This window comes from Calliphora vicina, chromosome 3 (genome assembly GCF_958450345.1).
Source record: "Calliphora vicina chromosome 3, idCalVici1.1, whole genome shotgun sequence".
NCBI lineage: Eukaryota > Metazoa > Arthropoda > Insecta > Diptera > Calliphoridae > Calliphora > Calliphora vicina.
In genome coordinates this window covers 65,743,251-65,762,324 of record NC_088782.1, presented here as the reverse complement: position 1 = coordinate 65,762,324, position 19,074 = coordinate 65,743,251, and the positions used below count along the sequence as shown (strand labels likewise).

At 31.5% G+C, this 19,074-nt stretch overlaps 1 protein-coding gene across 1 annotated transcript in view; it reads left to right on the top strand.

The window, feature by feature from the left end:
- The first annotated feature begins 4,574 nt into the window (after positions 1-4,574).
- The window catches only part of LOC135955506 (uncharacterized), a 64,417-nt gene continuing 49,917 nt past the window's right edge, over positions 4,575-19,074 (top strand). The window contains exon 1 of the mRNA XM_065505856.1: positions 4,575-4,598. Coding sequence (XP_065361928.1) covers positions 4,575-4,598 — 24 coding nt within the window. The remainder of the gene's footprint in view (positions 4,599-19,074) is intronic.

The window sequence follows — 19,074 nt, the reverse complement described above, 5'->3', positions numbered from 1 at the left end:
AAGGGGTCAGTCAGTCAGCGAGTAGTTACTCCAACAATGTGTACTGTGAGTATTCAATATCCTTAGGCAGGATTTAACAGTTTATTGTGATTATTATGGTGATAATATAGTCACAATGTTGTACGTACAAGTGAAATAAAAACAAACATTGTTTTTTAAGTATCGGACGTATTAAGTAAATGTACTCGTAATTAGTTGTAATAACAATCGACAAAAAACAATAGGGCTACTTCAACTATAACTACTCTGCAGCTTAATGTAGTGGCCAGCAGGTTGTTTGTAAGGTTGAATGTGTTTTTTTTTTTCTTCTTTTTAATGTTGCCAATAAAGGTGTTTCAATTTCGGAAAACATCAGTATGTTAAGCGGCTAGAATTGTGTTATTATTTAACTTTATATTTCTTAAATTCTAGAACATGGAAGACAATGTAAATGAGATTATTTTATAATGAAGTTTTTATAGCAAAATGTTTAGGAATACCATCAAACTAAACACGTAAAAGTGTCTTATGTAAATTTTTCAAATTAGTGAAAAATCCAAATAGAATTTTGATTTGAAAAACCTTTGAAATACCTTTTATCTGATATACATATATTTTGTCCATGTACAGAACATAGTATTCGATATATAGCCAGACATATGTATCTATAGATCTGAATTCGTTGCTCATATCTCAGTTATTTATAATGATTTTGTTGTATATGGTATATTTATATATCAGCTTCCTGCCCTATCTATAAAGATTCAGAATATACTTTTTTTGTTCTTCTTGGACCAGCACTCATGTAATGCATTGTTGTGGAACTAGGAAATAGGTTATGGGAGGGAGGAAAGAGGGACTAGTGTTTGTGGACATTCGAGTTGAACATTGAAAATAACAGCAAACACTTAAGCGGGAAGTTTGTTCCACATATGGACAGTACGGCTAAAGAACGAATGTAGTGTGTTGTACGGTCCACTGCACAGTGGGGCAGAATCAAAATTTTTTTTGGAAATAAATCTGGCATTTCTAAGTGGCTGGTCCGATCGGAGTATTCAATAGAGGCTCAAAGTAGGGTACCTTCGACATGTAAAATTTTTAAACATGTGCAATTTTTTTGTTTCTCATCCGACTTCAAAGGATTTTATATTTTTGGAAAGCGCTCGGCTAGATCTTGAAAAAACATGCTTGCGTGTGCTATTTACCTTTTATAATTTCCGAGTTCTAGGCATTTCAAAATTGAAATTTTAAAATTTTGCAATACCTTGGTCGAATTTTTAAAAATATAGGTCGTAATTTTGAACCGTATGTACTCGATTTTTTTTGGCTAGTTAGACAATTAAATTGCAAATATCATACAAAAATATTTCAGAGCAATATCAATTATGGATCCAAAAATAAACGATTTTCAATTTAAATATTCAAAAAATAGTTGATTTTTGCTGTTTTTTTGACAAAATGGTGACTTCACTCTTTTTTTATTAAAAAAAACTTTCTTTAAGAACATATAACAATTTTATATTTTTTCGGAGAACATTTTGGTATAAAAACATGTTCCATTTTTTAAAAATGTCACCCCTACGTCCTTCGGAATTTGACTTATTTTTTTATCAAAATTTCAACTTTGGGCCACATGTTCTAAAATCCCAAAGCTGGGATCAGAAAACGGAAAGCAGCTTTGAAAACCTAGATGTGTTTCCTATTTATCGCCAAAGCATTTTCCCAGTCCCAAGGGAAATGTGGACCCTATAGGCAAAATTGTAAAAAATACCATTTTTGGGATTTTCGCTTAAATTTTTAGGAATTGCGGGATTCCCTTTGACCTTTTGACAAATTTTTTTACACCTTGTTATTTAGAATGACAAACTTAAAAAACGTTGAAAATTTCATTGAGTTTCGTTAATAAATAAAGATTTTATTACATATTTATTGATAGTCTAAAACTAAAATTTAATAGGATTGCAAATATTAGGAACAATTTGATCCACATTTATTCCGAACTATATTTTTTTGTTTAGAAAATTTAATTTTTGATCTTACAAGAAAAATTTCAAGTCAATATCTCAATTAGATTCAAAGATATGCCACTTTAAAACTCCGTCTTTCAGAAATATTGCTCTTTTTCATACTAAAAAAATTGTATAAATTTGACGAGGGCGTAGCCAAGGACAAACTAAAAAAACGTTAATTTTATCCCGATCTGACCAGCCGTTTAGAAATGCCAGATTTATTTCCAAAAAATTTTGATTCTGCCCAACTGTGCACTCACTGTCCAATCGAACACAAAGTGATGTGTGTTCTTGATGAAAAACGTGTATTACGTAAAAATCTGCGGGTATCAGGAACAAGTCTCCTAATTTCATCAGAACAGATTTAATTATTGCACCGATAGAACAGTGAAACGCAGCCCACATTGCGACGGTGCTCCATCGAATCAATAGAGTTGGATACCCTACTGTCACCAAACTTCCCAACCACAAAACTTCCCAACCCCTTCATTCTAAATACTTTTTAACAGGTATTGCAACATGTTGCCGAGCGTTATCATGATGGAATATTATGTGTTCATGTCTGGCCGCATATTCTGGGCGTTTTTCGACCAATGCTCACTTCAAACGAATCAGTTGCGAACCTGTACCGAGGCTCCAACCAAATACAAAGAAATACCTTAGTGCCATGGATATTTGGCTTTGGTGTCGATTCGGTTGGTCGACCGGGCTTCACGTACGATCTCTTTCGTTTCGGGTTATCGTAATGGATTAATTTTTCATCGCAAGTTATGATTTGGTGCAAAAATTGTTTTCTTTGATAGCGATCAAACATCATTTGGGACATGAAATTGCTGCTTGAGTAGCTCCCAATGATTTTGCAAACTCTTGTTGAGTTTGACAACAATCTTCATGAAGTAATGCTTAAAATTCTTGGTCTTCAAACTTTTTTGGCTATTTTTGTTCTCAGTTTCAAAATCACCACATCTGAACCGAACAAACAACCTCTCGCACGTGGAAACCGATGGAACACATTCACCATAAGCTTTGGTGAGCAATCGGTTTGCTTCAGCGACACTTTTGTTTCGAATTAAAAAAGTAAAGCAAAACTTACCATATATGACGCTTTGTTGGTACAAAATTCCACATTTTCGAAGAAAAGTTCTTCCGATTTGGAATCCATTTAGTCCTTTGGATTTTAAACCTAAATTTTTTCGTTTTCGGAAAAAGCTCTTATTGAAATTTAAAATAAAACTGTCCTGTAGTCATTCTAGTTAAGCTTTGGGATCAATGATTTCTGTTTGAAATTGTTACCTTCCGAACTAGTTGTAGAGAACCCTTGGAACTATTTTGGAACTAGTTTATTCGAAATAGTTACCCTCGGAACTTGTTCTACAGAAACTTTATAGAGCAAGCATAGCTACTTAGCAATCGTTCTAGAAATAGTTCTTTTATTGGTGATTTTTGTTTGAAATTGTTAGACTTTGATCTAGTTCTTACTGGCATTTAATTAATTTGATTTATTTTACAACTTCTGGTTCTTCTAAGCTCCACTTAACTAAAAATGTTTAATTACCTTTTATTTATCTTAACTAACATATTTTTTTCTTTTATTTTTATTTTTCTTTTTCGGAATTTCAATCACTTACATGCAACTAAATGACAACCGTTTCATCATCTTAATCATGATGATCTAAATATTGTATGATGCCTCATCAAATGACGGCAAATAATGACGACGATGATGATAATAATGGTGATGCCGATGATAATACAATCAACAAATAATAATAATAAAAACAATATAACCAAAACGACACCACAAAACTTAACACTCAACCAACTGGACCGCACCTTGTTGCTGCTCATCTTTCATCTTTTGCTACATCATCTACTTCCTCCAATCAACAAAAACAATAAAAAAACGAATGAAAAAAATCAAAATATATTTTTGTGCCTGCTGGTAATGTGATAACGTGCGAAACGCTTCTGTCTGTGAACATGGGATGTTTTCTTCACTGCTTAACTGTTCAACAACCGTATTGGAATGGTGATGGTGGTGGTGCTGGTGGTGGTGATGATGCTGATGATGATAATGTTGATGATGATGATGGCATCACCGAACAAACTCCACAACACCCAACACATTAATTGCCAAAATGACAAATGCATTGGTCTTGTGGCATGCACAAACTATCGATCCAAACCCAACCATTCATTCATACATCCATTCCTCCAACGTACATCCATTCAATTCACCTCGACCCACTGTTGTTGTGCTGTCTTGGCATCATGCATTTTTGTGCTGCATGCATTTTCTGTTCTGTCTGTCTGTCGGTCGGCCTGTAACATGCATTGCAACAACACAATGTGACACAATGACGGATGATCATCTTCATACTATTCGACTAAATACTCTTAATGACTGCGGGATATTATGTTTTCCTGACTGGCTGACTGACTGAATGCCTGCCTGCCTTTTTGCTTCAATTGCTGCCTGGTATTTTGGCTAAATATATGAATGAATGAACGAACGAATGCATTTCGAAAATTCTTCTCAATCTAATCACATTTTTTTGACATATAATTTCTGGAAACAACCTCAAAATGAACAACAATATAATACAGGGTGTAAGTATTTTATTAGTTTTTCTTATTATTTTATGTTATTAGTACAGGGTTTCATGGCAGGAAATGTTAAATGAAAATACTGATAAAAATCTTTAAATGTTAATAAAATAATGTTAAAATTGTTTATTTATAATTAATCCTAATAATTCTAATACACTGAGCTCATTATAAAGCTCATAAAATGCTGCAATTTAATACCCAATAGGTCTGGGAGTTCTTCGAAGGCAACCGATCCCATGAAAATAATTGAAATTAAATGTATCTCGTGTGCTAAGTTTGATTTTGAATTAGTTGAAATAGAAAACTTTGATTGAACTTTTACATAGTTTTTTGCTTGTTGGATCCGAAGCATTCAAGCTATTAATACGAGGGCGGGTCAATAGGTCCGTGACTTTTTGAATAAAACACAGGTTTTTGGATAAAAATCATTTTATTTTTCCACATAATCCCCTTTGAGCTCTATACCCTACCAAAAAATATGATTTGTCTAGGTCATCAAAATAGGGATTTGTTTGTGAGATGATTTCATGGTTGGAGTCAAACCCCATTTCTTTAGGTTTAGAAACAAGAAATAGTCACTCTGGGCCAAATCCTGAAAATAATAATTAATGGATTTTTGCCATGTGTGCCCCCTTGCATTGTCCTGGTGAAAAATAAATGTTTTCTTAGCCAAATCAGTCGTTTTTATTTCAAATCCTTATTAAATCGACCCAATAAGTTCGCCCTTGATTGTGTTACCCTTTTAAAGGTAGTCAATCAGGACTGTTCTGTAATCCACGTGATTTCAAATCACATGCCGTTTTAAAATCACACGTGTGATTTGTGCCTGTTCTGTAAATCACACCTTTATTGTATTTTTCGGTGTGATTTCGAAAGTACAAGAAAACATCTGATTCGTTTATTTTAAATGTTTTGTTTTGCAAATAATTTTGTAGAAATATTAAAGTGAAAATAAAAAAATACCTGCAGCTTCTGTTATATCTTTAATGGAATTAAAAACCACTAAAAACACTAAAATCAGTTTTTTTTTAAATTGTTTCGATAGAAAGAGAAAACAAATTTGCGGTTTAATACAGATAGTGCGTTAAAACAAACAACTATATAAATAAGCATAAAACCAAACCAGTTGAAATTGTTTCGAGCGAAAGAGACAAATATATTTTTTTGCCGTGTCGCCTCTGTATACTTTGTGTTAAAAACAATGGAATTACATTTTATAAAAATTTTGCAAAAACTATGGCGCAAGCTCAACCACTATGTCAAAAAGAAAACAAAACAGCAAAGCTGCCACAGTACACAATTGCTTTTGGTTACCACTTGCTTCAATTTTGTTGCAGTTTTTTTTTTTCAATTAGCGTAAAAAACTTAACGCATATTGATAACTTATAATATAATCTAACAAATATTATAATTAATTTAAAGATATTGAACATATTTTAGACAAACATTAAAAAATTTTAGTCTGGCAAGCTTCCATGTATTTTCGAAAATCATAAACAGCTGACAACTGAAAACAAACCTGAAACCATTGTAGAATTAGCAAGGTACAATTATTAGAAAGTATGTTCTCAATTATACATTCCCTATAACGTCAAACAAAAGAAAATAAAAAATATAAAAAGGAAATGCCAAAAAAAAATAATTGAATTTAAATTTTTATTACAAAAATTTACTAACAATTGAATTTAATAAGTGTGTATAATTTCAGTTAAAACGTAACAAATTTAAAAAAATATCGCGGTAACAAATTAAAAAAAGTTAAGTGATTAAATACATAGTTTGACGTTTTAGGGGTGAACATTGGAAACTCTCTCTAATAATTGTACCTGGTAACTGATTGTACCATGCCTGAAACCAAAAAAAAAACATAATCACAAATACAAATAAACTTTTTACAGCAGAAAAGGTGTCTCTAGATTTTTATTAAATTTTAAGTGTTTTTTTAATAAAACAAGTAATTCTATAAGAAAATTAATAAAATACCTATTTGTTTAATTTATTTAAATAATTTATTTTAATAGTTTCCATGTAATAGCCGCAGAAATAACCAAGTGATTTGAAAACATTAGTGACTCTTTGCTGAACGTTTTCAAATTACAAAATTATGTGCTCAAAACACCTTTTATGTGATTTCAAACCACTTTTATAAAATGTGATTAGCAGAACATACCTGAATTATATTGGCTGACAAACCCACCTTGACCTACTTTGGCTCCATTTCACCCCGAGAAACACTGTTGACTGCTCTTTGGTCTCTGATGTGTTGTGGTGGATCCACGGTTACGAAACGGTGCAAAAACTCATTCATATACGCTAATCACTCCTGCGAAGTAGTCACACAACTGCGTTTGTGAGCGATTGTGAGCTTTCTCATATACAAATCATTATTCAAAATTGAAACCAGTGGGCCATGTGAAATTGATATGGCTTCCACAATCTTTCCCACGTTCAATCTCCTATCGACCAACATCATATCGTGAATTTTTTTAAATTTTTTCGGGTATAGAGACCTCAACTGGACATCCAGAACTTCCAGAAAATTAATAAATCTACATAGTTCTGTAAAATAATGTAGAAAGTTAAGGAGTTTCACAAATTTATTTCATATAAATAATAAAATTTGCATATATCTGACCTTTGTCATCGATGCGCGTCCCGAAATCTTTGTCCGATTTGGTTATTTTCTTTTTGGTATTTTCAGCAATTAACTTTTAGACCTTGTGTCACAATATTTCGCCCGGTACACTTTGAAATCTAAAATCTCTCTTTTGAGTACCCTATTGTGAGCCATTTTGCGCAAAGCTTTGTCATACCCAAGTGACCATTCAAAATTGAAACCACTGAGCCATGTGAGATACCTATAGTCAGGGCTGCCAGATGAATTTGGGAAAAATCATTTCGAATTTTAAAAATCGTCAAAAAAAATCGGAAAATTAAAAAGGTCAAGATTTCTAACAGGAAATTTAAATTTCTATTTATAAAGTGAACGAAAACATCACATTTATCAAAAAACATATCTTAAAATTGAAATTTATAAATAAGGGATCACTAAAATAAAAAAGGGGTTCCTTTATACTATTTGTCTATACTTGACAAATATTCATCATAACAATAAATGACATTTGTTATCAAGACAAAGTTGTCTAAGCAAAACTACTTACACTAACAATTTTGTCATAACGAAGCAATAACACTAATAAATGGAGACTATACATGATAATTTTTTATCTAGACAACCATTTTGAAGTTTATCATGATAAAAATTTATCAGGTATAAGGTTTCATTCAGAAGTTTTTTTAATTTTAAATAAAACACATAAAATAGAATTTAACGTCTAAATCTTTATTACCTGAAAGAACAATCTCTGACATTAATTTTTAAAGATAATTTCATTAAAATATAGCACCACGCTGTAGGTGGTCCATTCGGAAGTTAATAATGCCTGAGATTAAAGCATAAATTCAAGCTTGGCGGCTTCAATTGAATGGGGTAATGTCATTATATTCTGAATAAATTTTGTCAAAATAGAAAAAGTTGCTTTAGAATTTTGAGTAATTTATTTATATTTCAGTAATTTATTTACAAAAATTTATTTAAAATCAAAAAATTTTAATTGACTAAATTCTAAATCTAAATATTCACCAAATCATAAAATAGTGCCATATTTTCATAATGCAGAAAATCGTCATTTTCGAGAAAGAAATCGTCAAATTGCTATTTTTGAAACCAAAAGTCAAATCTGGCAGCCGAATGTTCTCTCGCACTTTCAGTCTCCGATTTCCAATTGTTGCGTGTGTGGTGTGGAGACCTCAACTGGGCATCCAGAACATTCGGCATCTTTCGTGCTTGTACAAAGAAATTCAGTAAACCAATTGATAGTGCATAGTTCCCATAGTATTTATCAAGTTTAGCCTTGGTTTAAATGGCTGTTAAATACTAACTAAATGATGAAGCTTTTTAAAATTTTGACAGGAGTCAACTGGCAGAGCCGGGAAATTAAAAAAGTCACGGACTTTTTGACTCGCCCTCATATATTAATGAAATACTTGAAAAATACATACTTTATTTTTAAATTTTTTGGAACTTTGACCTATTAATTGAATATTTGGAAAAGTTTCCATCATATTGTCAATCACAGTTTGTCGAAAGTAATGTGTTCCTATTTCTTATGTTTTAATGTACTCACAATTTACTGGTTTTCCTGAAACCATTCCTGGTGACCTCTTTTTATTTTTAGTTTGTCATTCCGTTTGTAATTTCCACAATATAATTTTCCAACCCTATAAAGTATATATAGCGAAGTCGATTAAGCCATGTCCGTCTGTCTGTCTATCCGTCTGTCTGTTGAAATCAACTTTCCGAAGCCCCCAAATAATTTACATACACGATTCATACATCAATACATCCGGAATTCTTCCGGATCGGTTGCTATTTAAAATCGAGAAATTCGGCCTACAAATGGCCGGAACAACCTCGATTTTTTACCTATATCTGGATTACCAAGTCATTAATATAGACAATATGGATATCTAATGATAGATATTTCAAAGACCTTTGCAACGACGTGTATAAGACCATAGTAAGTTGGACCTACAATGGGTCAAAATCGGAAAAATATTTTTTAACGCGAATTTTTTTTTTCACCAAAAGTTTTTTTTTTGTTAAAAATATTTAAAATTTTTATTATGAAGTATAATTTGGTGAAGGTCAATAGTGATGAATTGATGAACCTTTTCCGGAAACCCTACCATTAAGGTTTTTATAGTGCTTTCTGTGCTCTTCAATTCTCTTTTAATAAGATCCCAATATCTCTCCACTGGCCTTAGCTCCAGGCAGTTTAGAGGATTTGCCTGTCATGGTGCAAATACCACATTATTGTTCTTCTACCACTCAAGACCTTGCTCACCATAATGACAGAATGCCAAATCAGGCCAAAAACTAAGTGGACACATTAAGAAGTCTTATGAATGGCAGCATCCTTTATTGTAAACATTCCTTGATGTAAATATCGGTATTTACAGAGCCCTTTGTAACAAATGTTTGGCTTCTTTTGTCGCAACGGCATATTGCTTGCCATACCAAGAATTTTTGGGAAAATTTTCTGCTTTTGCGTCCTAAACTTTTCTACAACATTCCCTCGAACATCAGCAACATAAATTAAACTATTCAGTAGTAGTCCACCCAGATTTGCAAAAGAGTGGGAACTCTACTCCTCAGTCATCACATCAACAGATATATAGCAGTTAATAGCAGTTTTCGTTCTCAAAAATAAAGATTCCATGGATGCAAAGGCTGCTCAACATTGATATTACATATTTAAGGCTATGGGATCCACTAACCATTCTCAACCTTCAGTATCCAGAATCTTACAATAACTGAGTTCTGGTTAAAACTTCCTCTCAAATGTTGGATTTTAAAAATATCTATAATTAATTGTGCTTCCTTCTGTCTCTCATTTTAATTGGAATTATAAAACAAGCACATCCGCTCTGACATTCTTCTATGATACCTCGTTTCCTTAGGAGATATGATCCACAATCAATCTTCAGTATCTTGAATATTACAATCTCTCTAAAAACTACTAACCCGGGAACCTTCCTGATATACAGATAATTAGATCCCTAAAGGAATAAGAATTCGCCAAATATCTAGGTAGCATGGGAGATATTATCCACTAACCATGCTCAACTTGCAGTAACTAAAATCTTGGAAAACCTCTGATATTTCGACTCCATTGCGAAGTGCATCATATATTTATTACAGAGTTCTTGATTGTTCAACTTCCCCTTAAAATTCTAAATACCACATCTAGTTAAAAATCCCTCTCAAATACATATTTATCATATTATTTAAGATATAAATCGTCACTAATTAAGAACTCATTAGTATTGTTGGTTTTTCAAAATGTCTATAATTAAATATGCTTCCTTTTAAATGGGATTTTAAACCCCACAATTATATTCGTAAATATTATTGTACAACAGAGATCTAAGAGTTAAGGAACCAGGCCACAATGTAGAATGTTTAGGCGTGTCCATCAGTCAGTCACTCAGTGAGTTTGGGAAAATCGAAATGTTTGTGTTTGTAGCAGTGGTGCGAATCGTTAGCAAAATACTCATTCATACTCGGTAAAACACACAAGACAAGACAACAATTCAAAACCAACAATTTATCATTTGTTTCAGTTTCAGTTTAACAAAATAAACAAACAAACAAACAAAAATATTTAAAATGAAATTAAAATAAAATGGGAAATTATTAAATACAATGGGCGTAAAACTGTTGACAGTTAAAAACACATTTTACTTTTACACTTTACACTTCTTAACGAGCCACAATTTCAATTTCAACATAATATAAATAAACATTTAAAGATGCATTCATTCACTCATTCATTCATTCATTAATGAATGTTACACTCACTCCGTGACTCTCGCAGTTTGTGTTCCGTAATTCACCGGTGTATGTACATATATTTATTCTATAGCCATCAAAATTGTATATATCCCATGCATATCCATTGCACATATGACTGAATATTGTGGTCGAAACGACGACACTTTAAGGATCAGCTGCCATACAATGATTAATGGATTGCAAGTCTTTTGTGGCTGGTTTGGAAATGTACGCGTACGCTTTGCGCTGCACTGCACTGCGTACGCAAACGTGTTTGTTTTTGAAGAAGAATAAAAAAAAAGAAAAGATCGTTTTAAAATTACGCAGATAATTTGCGTGAATGCAACATTGAAGTTAAGATTAAAAGGTGATTAGTTTAAATTTTTTCCAAAGACCCAAAACAAATACTAAATGATAAATGACCAACGCAATACACTGGGCGGAAAAATTGTGATGACATAGTTTAATTTGTTTTATTATTACTAAGTTATCGAATTGGAACACCAATGCTAAAATGCTCTAATATGATCTTATAATTGTCATCTATAAATTAACTTTTCAATTCAGTTTGTAAGTCCAGCTGAAGTAATAATAAATGATTAATGATTTTTGTACAATTCCAAGTGGGAACAACTCACCATACAAAAATCATTTGTTTTGTAAGAGGGTAAGCGTAAACCAAATTTGCGGAAGCTATTGTGATTTCCCAGTTTTGTTCTGTTTTAATCATAGCTTTCGCTTGCTATGATCATTGATTCGCTTATTATTCGGTATCTAAGAAGTGACTTTTTTTACAAAGGATATTTCTTTTACGAAGATACGCGGATCGGTAATAAATTAAACACATGTTTTTGGATAAAAAAATTATTTTATTTTTTGTCCTACGTTTCTCCAATTTGTTTATCCCTTCCAAAAAATATGATTTGTCGAGGTCATCAAAATAGGTATTTGTTTGTGAGATGATTTCATTGTTGGAGTCAAATCACTTCATGCCGAACCATTTCTTCAGGTTTGGTAACAAGCACGCGGGGCTAAATCAGGAGAATAGGGCGGATGAGTTAGCAATTCGTAGACTAATTCATGGATTTTTGCCATGGAAACTGCACATTAGGGATTTAACTATTGACATTTTTTGTAAATATGCAAATTGGCATAGCATATTGGCACGGTATTATTTTGTCGCGGTTTAACGCACCAAACGCAATAAAGTTTTTCATTAAATATTTTCCATTATTTTGAAATACAATATGTATATTTGGGGGATTCAAACGGTCTCCAATTAGGTCGTATTGTCATAATGTCATAAAATATTTTTTTAGTTTAAATACATTTTTGTTGGGTTTCAAACAAAAAAGTTATAAACTAATAAGACTTTTAGAACTAAGTTTATTGGTTTGTCATAAAATAATACTTTTTTTGTTTGCAGCACAACAAAAATTTGTTTAAACTAAAAAAATATTTTACGACATTATGACAATACGACCTAATAGCAGACCGTTTGAATCCCCCCAAAACTGCGGACATATGTACTTCAAAAGATAATTTTTAAATAAGTGAAATATCTCTCACACTTGCAAAAAAAATATGAATTTATTTATATGGGGCATTTCATGTCAAAATAAATGTTTTAACAGAAACATTGTATGTATTAAGATACAAAACATTTATTTTGATATATATCCCACTCGCATCCCACTAAGCGACCGACACCATCTTAAAGGAAAAGACATAAGCTTTCTTTACAAACATTTATTTTGATATTTATTCCACACGCATCCCACTAAGCGACCAAATAGGACTTAAAGGAAATCAACTAAGCTTTCTTTTTAGCAAAAAATAAATAAAAAAAGGGCCCATTTGAAAAAAAGTTCGAATTTGCAAAATATTGATCAAGTAACGATGATTTTCGTCAAACAGCCCGAATGTGAACAAAAGAGCGTAAAAATACACACATTTCATTCAGTAGCTTGATGTTGTTGTGGATATTTTATTTTTTACCCAAAAAGCACACAAATTAAATGCCTCTATTTGCCTACCAATGGTCTAGAGTTACAAGATATTTATTTTGATAGTTATCCCACTCACATCCCTCTAAGCTACAAAAAAAGGAAAAGACCTAAGCTTTATTTTAAGTAAAAAAGGGCCAATTTAAAAAAAGTCAAAAAGCTTTTGATTTCGGTAAAAAAAAATATTGAAATTTTTTTATTTTTTTTTAAATATTTTTTTTCGAAAGATTGAAGAAAGAGCTATCTAAGCTATTTGGGACAGATTTTGCTAAGAACAATAGGTAATAAGATGAATGGATAAGAAAAAACACCTGCTTGGCCAAAATGTCAAATGTCAGAGAGTTCTCGACCGATCTTGTTGAAAAATTGTGTCTGAGTTACTATCCAATAGATCTAACCTTGGTGCAAATTTCATCCCGATCTCTGCGAGTTGTTAAGTTTTCCCTAATTAATTTGCCACGTAACAAAACATATTATATATCAATGGATAGAGGATTTTGTCTACTTTTCAATAATGTATATAACTAACAATTAAAAAAATTCATGGAATACTTTTTTGAAAAATATGACAAAAAATGCTTTTTATTAAGTTTTAGCATAGATACAAATTTTTCAAATTGAAATAAAATTTTTATTTATGAATATTTTTTAATGAAATTTCACAGTTATGTAGATTTTTCTATTTAAAATGGAATGAAAATAAAAACAAATTTTGAAATTTGTAAACACGACTCCCGCAATTCCCAAAAAAGTATTGAAAAATTCCAAAAATGGGATATTTTTGGAATTTTCAGGGGCGGGGTTATCGGAACCCTTTACAAAATAATTAAGAACTTATTGGGCCATCTAAAATATGTTACTATATTTTGATATCGAGTATGCGATTTGAGAATTTTTGCCCTAAAGTTGAATTTTACAGAAAAAATAGCCGTTTTTTGAATGGACCTGGTCCCCTCGGTATCAAAAATTATAAATTTTTTTTCATTTAAGATATTTAGTGTAAAGTTATCTTTTCAAAAAGTATAAATTTATTATACATCCTTTTAGAAATTTTTTAGATAACATAAAAAAAAGTACTTTTTTCCCAAAAAAATAACGAAAAATCGCCTTTTTTAATTTTTTTAAAATCAAATGCATGTAACTTTAAACTCAGTCATGATTTTTAAACAATTCTTTCTTTATTTAATATATACATCTGTTGTTAATCCTATGAAAGAAAAATGGAAAAAAATCGGGAAATATTTGGAACCGCGGTCATCAAAAAACTCGAGTAGGGTGGGTAAAAATGTTGAAAATTTAATTTTCAAATGCGAACATCTCCTAAGCTATAAAAGATAATTGATAGCTACGACGATGTTTTATGTAGTGCTCAATGACAAGATTCTATATATGTAATTTTGAAATCGGAACACAAACGAAGAAATAGGATCATTTTAAAAATTGACCATACCCGAGGTGTCCTATTTTTGGGACCCCTGGCCCAGCTCCTGGTGGGCTCATTAAGTCCAGATTCAAAACTTAAACTCGACATCACTTCCCCTTTGCGCATGTGCAATTTCATTCAAATCGGACAAACACTCCTGCGAAGTTGTCACACAATTGCGTTTGTGGTCGATTGTGCGCAAACGCGACACACATCTTTCGGGAAGCTTTCTCATACCCAAGTAATCATTCAAAATTGAAAAAAAATGAGCCATGAGATGAGCCTATGGCTTCCACAATCTCACGCACTTTCAACTCCGATCGGCCAACACAATATCGTGAATTTGTTCAATTGATTCGGGTGTAGAGACCTCAATGGGCGTCCAGAACGTTCAGCATCTTCCGTGATTTTTCGGCCACAACGAAATTGAGTAAATCATTTTTTTACCATTGAAATTGATGATGCAGAGTTCCATAGTATTTATCAAGATTTACCTTGGATTAAGAATGCTTAATGAGCACATGAAATTCTGTTTTCCGTTTCTCCTCAAGTCATGCGGTAGTTCGCTATCAATTAAATATTATTATAATAAAGGAAAAATAAGGATTTGATTATATACAAAAATATTATAAACAGTAAATAGTTATACAGACTATTCCAGCCAAAACATATCCTTGATTCAACAAATTATTATTTTGTTTAATCACATTAGCTTTTAAAAATATGTCAGATATTATCTTTTCCAAATCATTAATTTTCAACTGTGGACAGCGGAAAAAAAGTCCTTGAAAAAAATAATTAAAACTTTTCAAAAAAAATTCAATATGGACTTTCAATAAAATAGCAAAAGATCTGAAGGTTCTTCGTCACACTGTTTCAAAAGCCATTAAACAGTATAAAAAAGACAGACTTGAACATTGAAAGAGAACCTGGATCAGAAAAAAAGGTCTAACAGATATTGGTAAGGCAAAAGAAGTCGAACAACTCCTCGTCCAAAAACGTAACGGAAACAACTATAAAATATATTTCCGAAAAAAGTGGATAAATTTATAATCATAAAGACATTCGTGTATCATTATATGAGAATGTGATCTTCAATATCAAGAATCTTACAATAACCGAATTCTGGTTATCAATCTCTCTCAAATACATAATCATAATTATGCTTCCTTTTGTCTCTCATTTTAAATGGAATTTTAAATCAAGCTCATCCGCTCTGTCATCCTTCTATGATACCTGGTTTCCTAGTACCGAAATTATCCTAATGTTAACTGCTTAAAAAAAGCCTTTTGTTAAAATACTTAATTCTCTCCTTATGATATAAACGGCAGTCAAGCTGATATTGTTCTCAGATCCAGAATTGGACATAGAATCACTGCCAAAATCTCTCTCTAAAAAATTGTGATCGAGGGTTTTCTTGATATACAGCTATTTAGATCCCTGAAGGAATAATTAGATTTTACCCAATATTCCGGAAGGAACAATAGGCCTCCCATACAATTGAACTATAATGGAGAAAGCCGCAAAAGTTCGCGGGATTTACTTCGGAACTATTGTGCGAAGCTTTGCTGAAAATGGACATGATTGGATAAATGGGCGTTGCACCCCACCCATACAAAGTAAATAGTTATTTTCAAATATCTGCCGAACTATAATTGTGACAGTCTTCAAACTTTATACGAACCAATTTCTTATCAGTGCATGAAGTCTAACCGAAAATGGAACGGTTCGGGAACAGGGGATGTGGCACCACCAACACAAAGTAAATAGTTATTTTCGAAAATCGTTAAATTGTTATCCCAACAAACCAAATGACTTGAGAAAAATATTATAATAAGCTTACCAACACAAGCCTTAAGCTTGAGAAAGACTTTAGAATATATTGAAAATGGCTATCGTAACAATTGTAGAAAAATCAAAACGGAACCCTCGTGAAAATATTACATATGCATGATTACTATAAGCTTATCCTTGCAATTGTAGAATAAGCTTACGAAAATAATATTGTATTAACTTTTGTATAGAAAAGCTTATTCGTCTGAATATTTTTATATAATTGTAGAATAAGTTTCACAAATAATATATTATTTGGTCACTTTATTATTTAAAAGAAGATCCATTACTTCTTTAGTTTATTTTCTAACACTTTTTTTTATATTTATTAGGCACTTTTATTATCGTTTTATTTATTATTTATATATTTATTTATTATATTATTACCAATTATTTTGCATGTCCACTCGCTATGAAATTTACATGCAAAACACTTTCAACAATTTTACTCAAAAAAATGAAACGGTACAACAAGACTTGAGAATGTATTGGAAAAGATAAGCATTTTTCAATATTTTGTTTTCAATACTTTAGAAACAGTTGTGTATAATAAGAGTTTCTAAAGCATTGTTAAAAACGGCTTGTGAATTCACATTTTATAAATATTATTATAAATGAAATTAAGAATAGCTTAAAACCCACTATTTATATAAGCTTATTCTCAAGTTGTATTGTAGTTTGATTACTATATGGTATGTTGGGATATTTCGCAGTTAGTTGTGTTGTTTAAAACTATTCATCTTCTGATCTTATTTCATATTCACATTTTAAAGAGAAATTAACTTACAAAAACGTCTCACACCTATTATTGTAATAAAAAAAATTTATTGCATTCATCAATTTCTTTTGTATAATAATTTTGTATTACTTTATAACAACTGCATGTGTTTTTAGCTAAAACAATTAAAGATCTACTCTATTTTACACATTAGAGTAGAGTGCTTTGTTAATTAGTGCTAAAAAGCCAATGTTACCAGCTAATAAGACAAAAATTAATGTTGGAATGAATGGATTAAATAATGAAACATTTAAAATCCATTATAAATTCATTGAATGGGAAACAAAAATTATTGTTTTACATGAAATGTAACATGTTCAGCACATCGATCAAACAACAGTTGAGAAATAACATACGTATGTACTTGCAACACTTGTGCAACACTTTCGCATAAAGGTGGCAAAACAATCTACACCAGACAACAAAACATTTAGCTGATCGAAGAAAGACAAGCATCTGCATGGCCAACTACAGCAAACATCAGCAAAAATTAAACGAATGAGCGAGTGAGTGAATGTATCTATCAGCCCGCTTGCTACATAGTATGCAAAAACAACAACTACTACAAATAAAGAGAGCAAACGTACCCCAGCAATGCGTGTTTGCTATCGGGAAAATATCAAATTTCGATCAAAAACAAAAAACGCCTCCAAAGAAAAACTGGCTTTTTTATTATTACACAAAAATAAGAAGCTAAAAACCGCTGTATGACTGAGTGATTATAGCTGGCCAACAAACTGAATGATTGTCTTACATTACATTAAAACTTCTTTATTTTTTTCTGCATTTACTGGCGATAAAGAAATGTTTAAATTGAAAAAAAGTGTTCTTCACTTGTTGTTATACAATAGTTTCCCAACACGAGCAATTTTTGAGACAAAGTAAAAATAAAAAACTAAGAGTAAAGATATCACATAACCCTAATTATCATATTTAGCACTCTAAATGCAATTTATTTACTCTTCCTACTTCTCTGCTCTCACTCTTAACTACTACATGTTTGGGTTTTTTTAAATTAATAAGGCAAGGACATTTATGGTGACGTACGTGCATCCAAACGAACACAAGTTCCTCAACTGCCAGTTACAATTTGCAAGAAGGACAACAGCTGCTGGAGCTTGTACAGCTACTGCTGCTGTTATAGCCAGCTAGCAGTTGCTGTTTATTAACAGACAACGCCCTGTCCGGCCGCATGTTTACGCTGTTGCATTAACTAGATGTTGCATTAGCAGCTAATTACAAAGTGATCGCAATTGCAGAATTCCAATAATAAAAGATAACAAGTACTTAAGAGTTGTTGCTTCTTATAATTACATGTATTTGGTACATTAAGCACTCACCTGCAGTTTAGTTTCTGTTGCTGGTTTTTGCACCCTACACTTTACAATACAGGTTTTTGATTTCGCTTTATGCAACAGCAAAACTTTGGCTTTTTAGCAATAAAATATTTACAATTTCACTTTGTTTTTAATTTAAAGTCATAATTTTAGTCGTTTTGAATTAACAAGGATCTTGTTGTTAAAAACTGTTAAGGAATTTGCCAAATTTTGCATTTTTCAATTGTGTTCCGCCGCTAAGACGTTATTGCAGACAAATTGTGGTTTATCTTGTATTTTAACAAGGGTAGATTAAATTTTAAATTTAATAGTTATTTTTTTGGTATTTTTCATATTAATTTTTTATTTCATTTGTGTTTTTTTTATTAATTTCTTTTCATGCAACAAACACATGCCGCTGTTTTCTTTATTGGTAACTGGTGGCAATAATGGCGTTAAAACATTTTTGGAAAACTTAAACAGTATGTAAGTATTAAGTTGGTTTTTTGTATTGTATGTAGTAATGTAGTAATTTTATAATGGTAGTTATTAAAATAATTTCTCTATAAATTACTTTTTTTTTTGTTTTGGGTGCCAAAGAGTTTTGTATATTAAACATTTTATCATACAAATAAACTTTTTGTCCTACGATTTCCAGCTGTAAAAAAACACATAATTTGAAGTCGTTTATATCCACCACAAAAAAAGATTTTGTCATTCCAT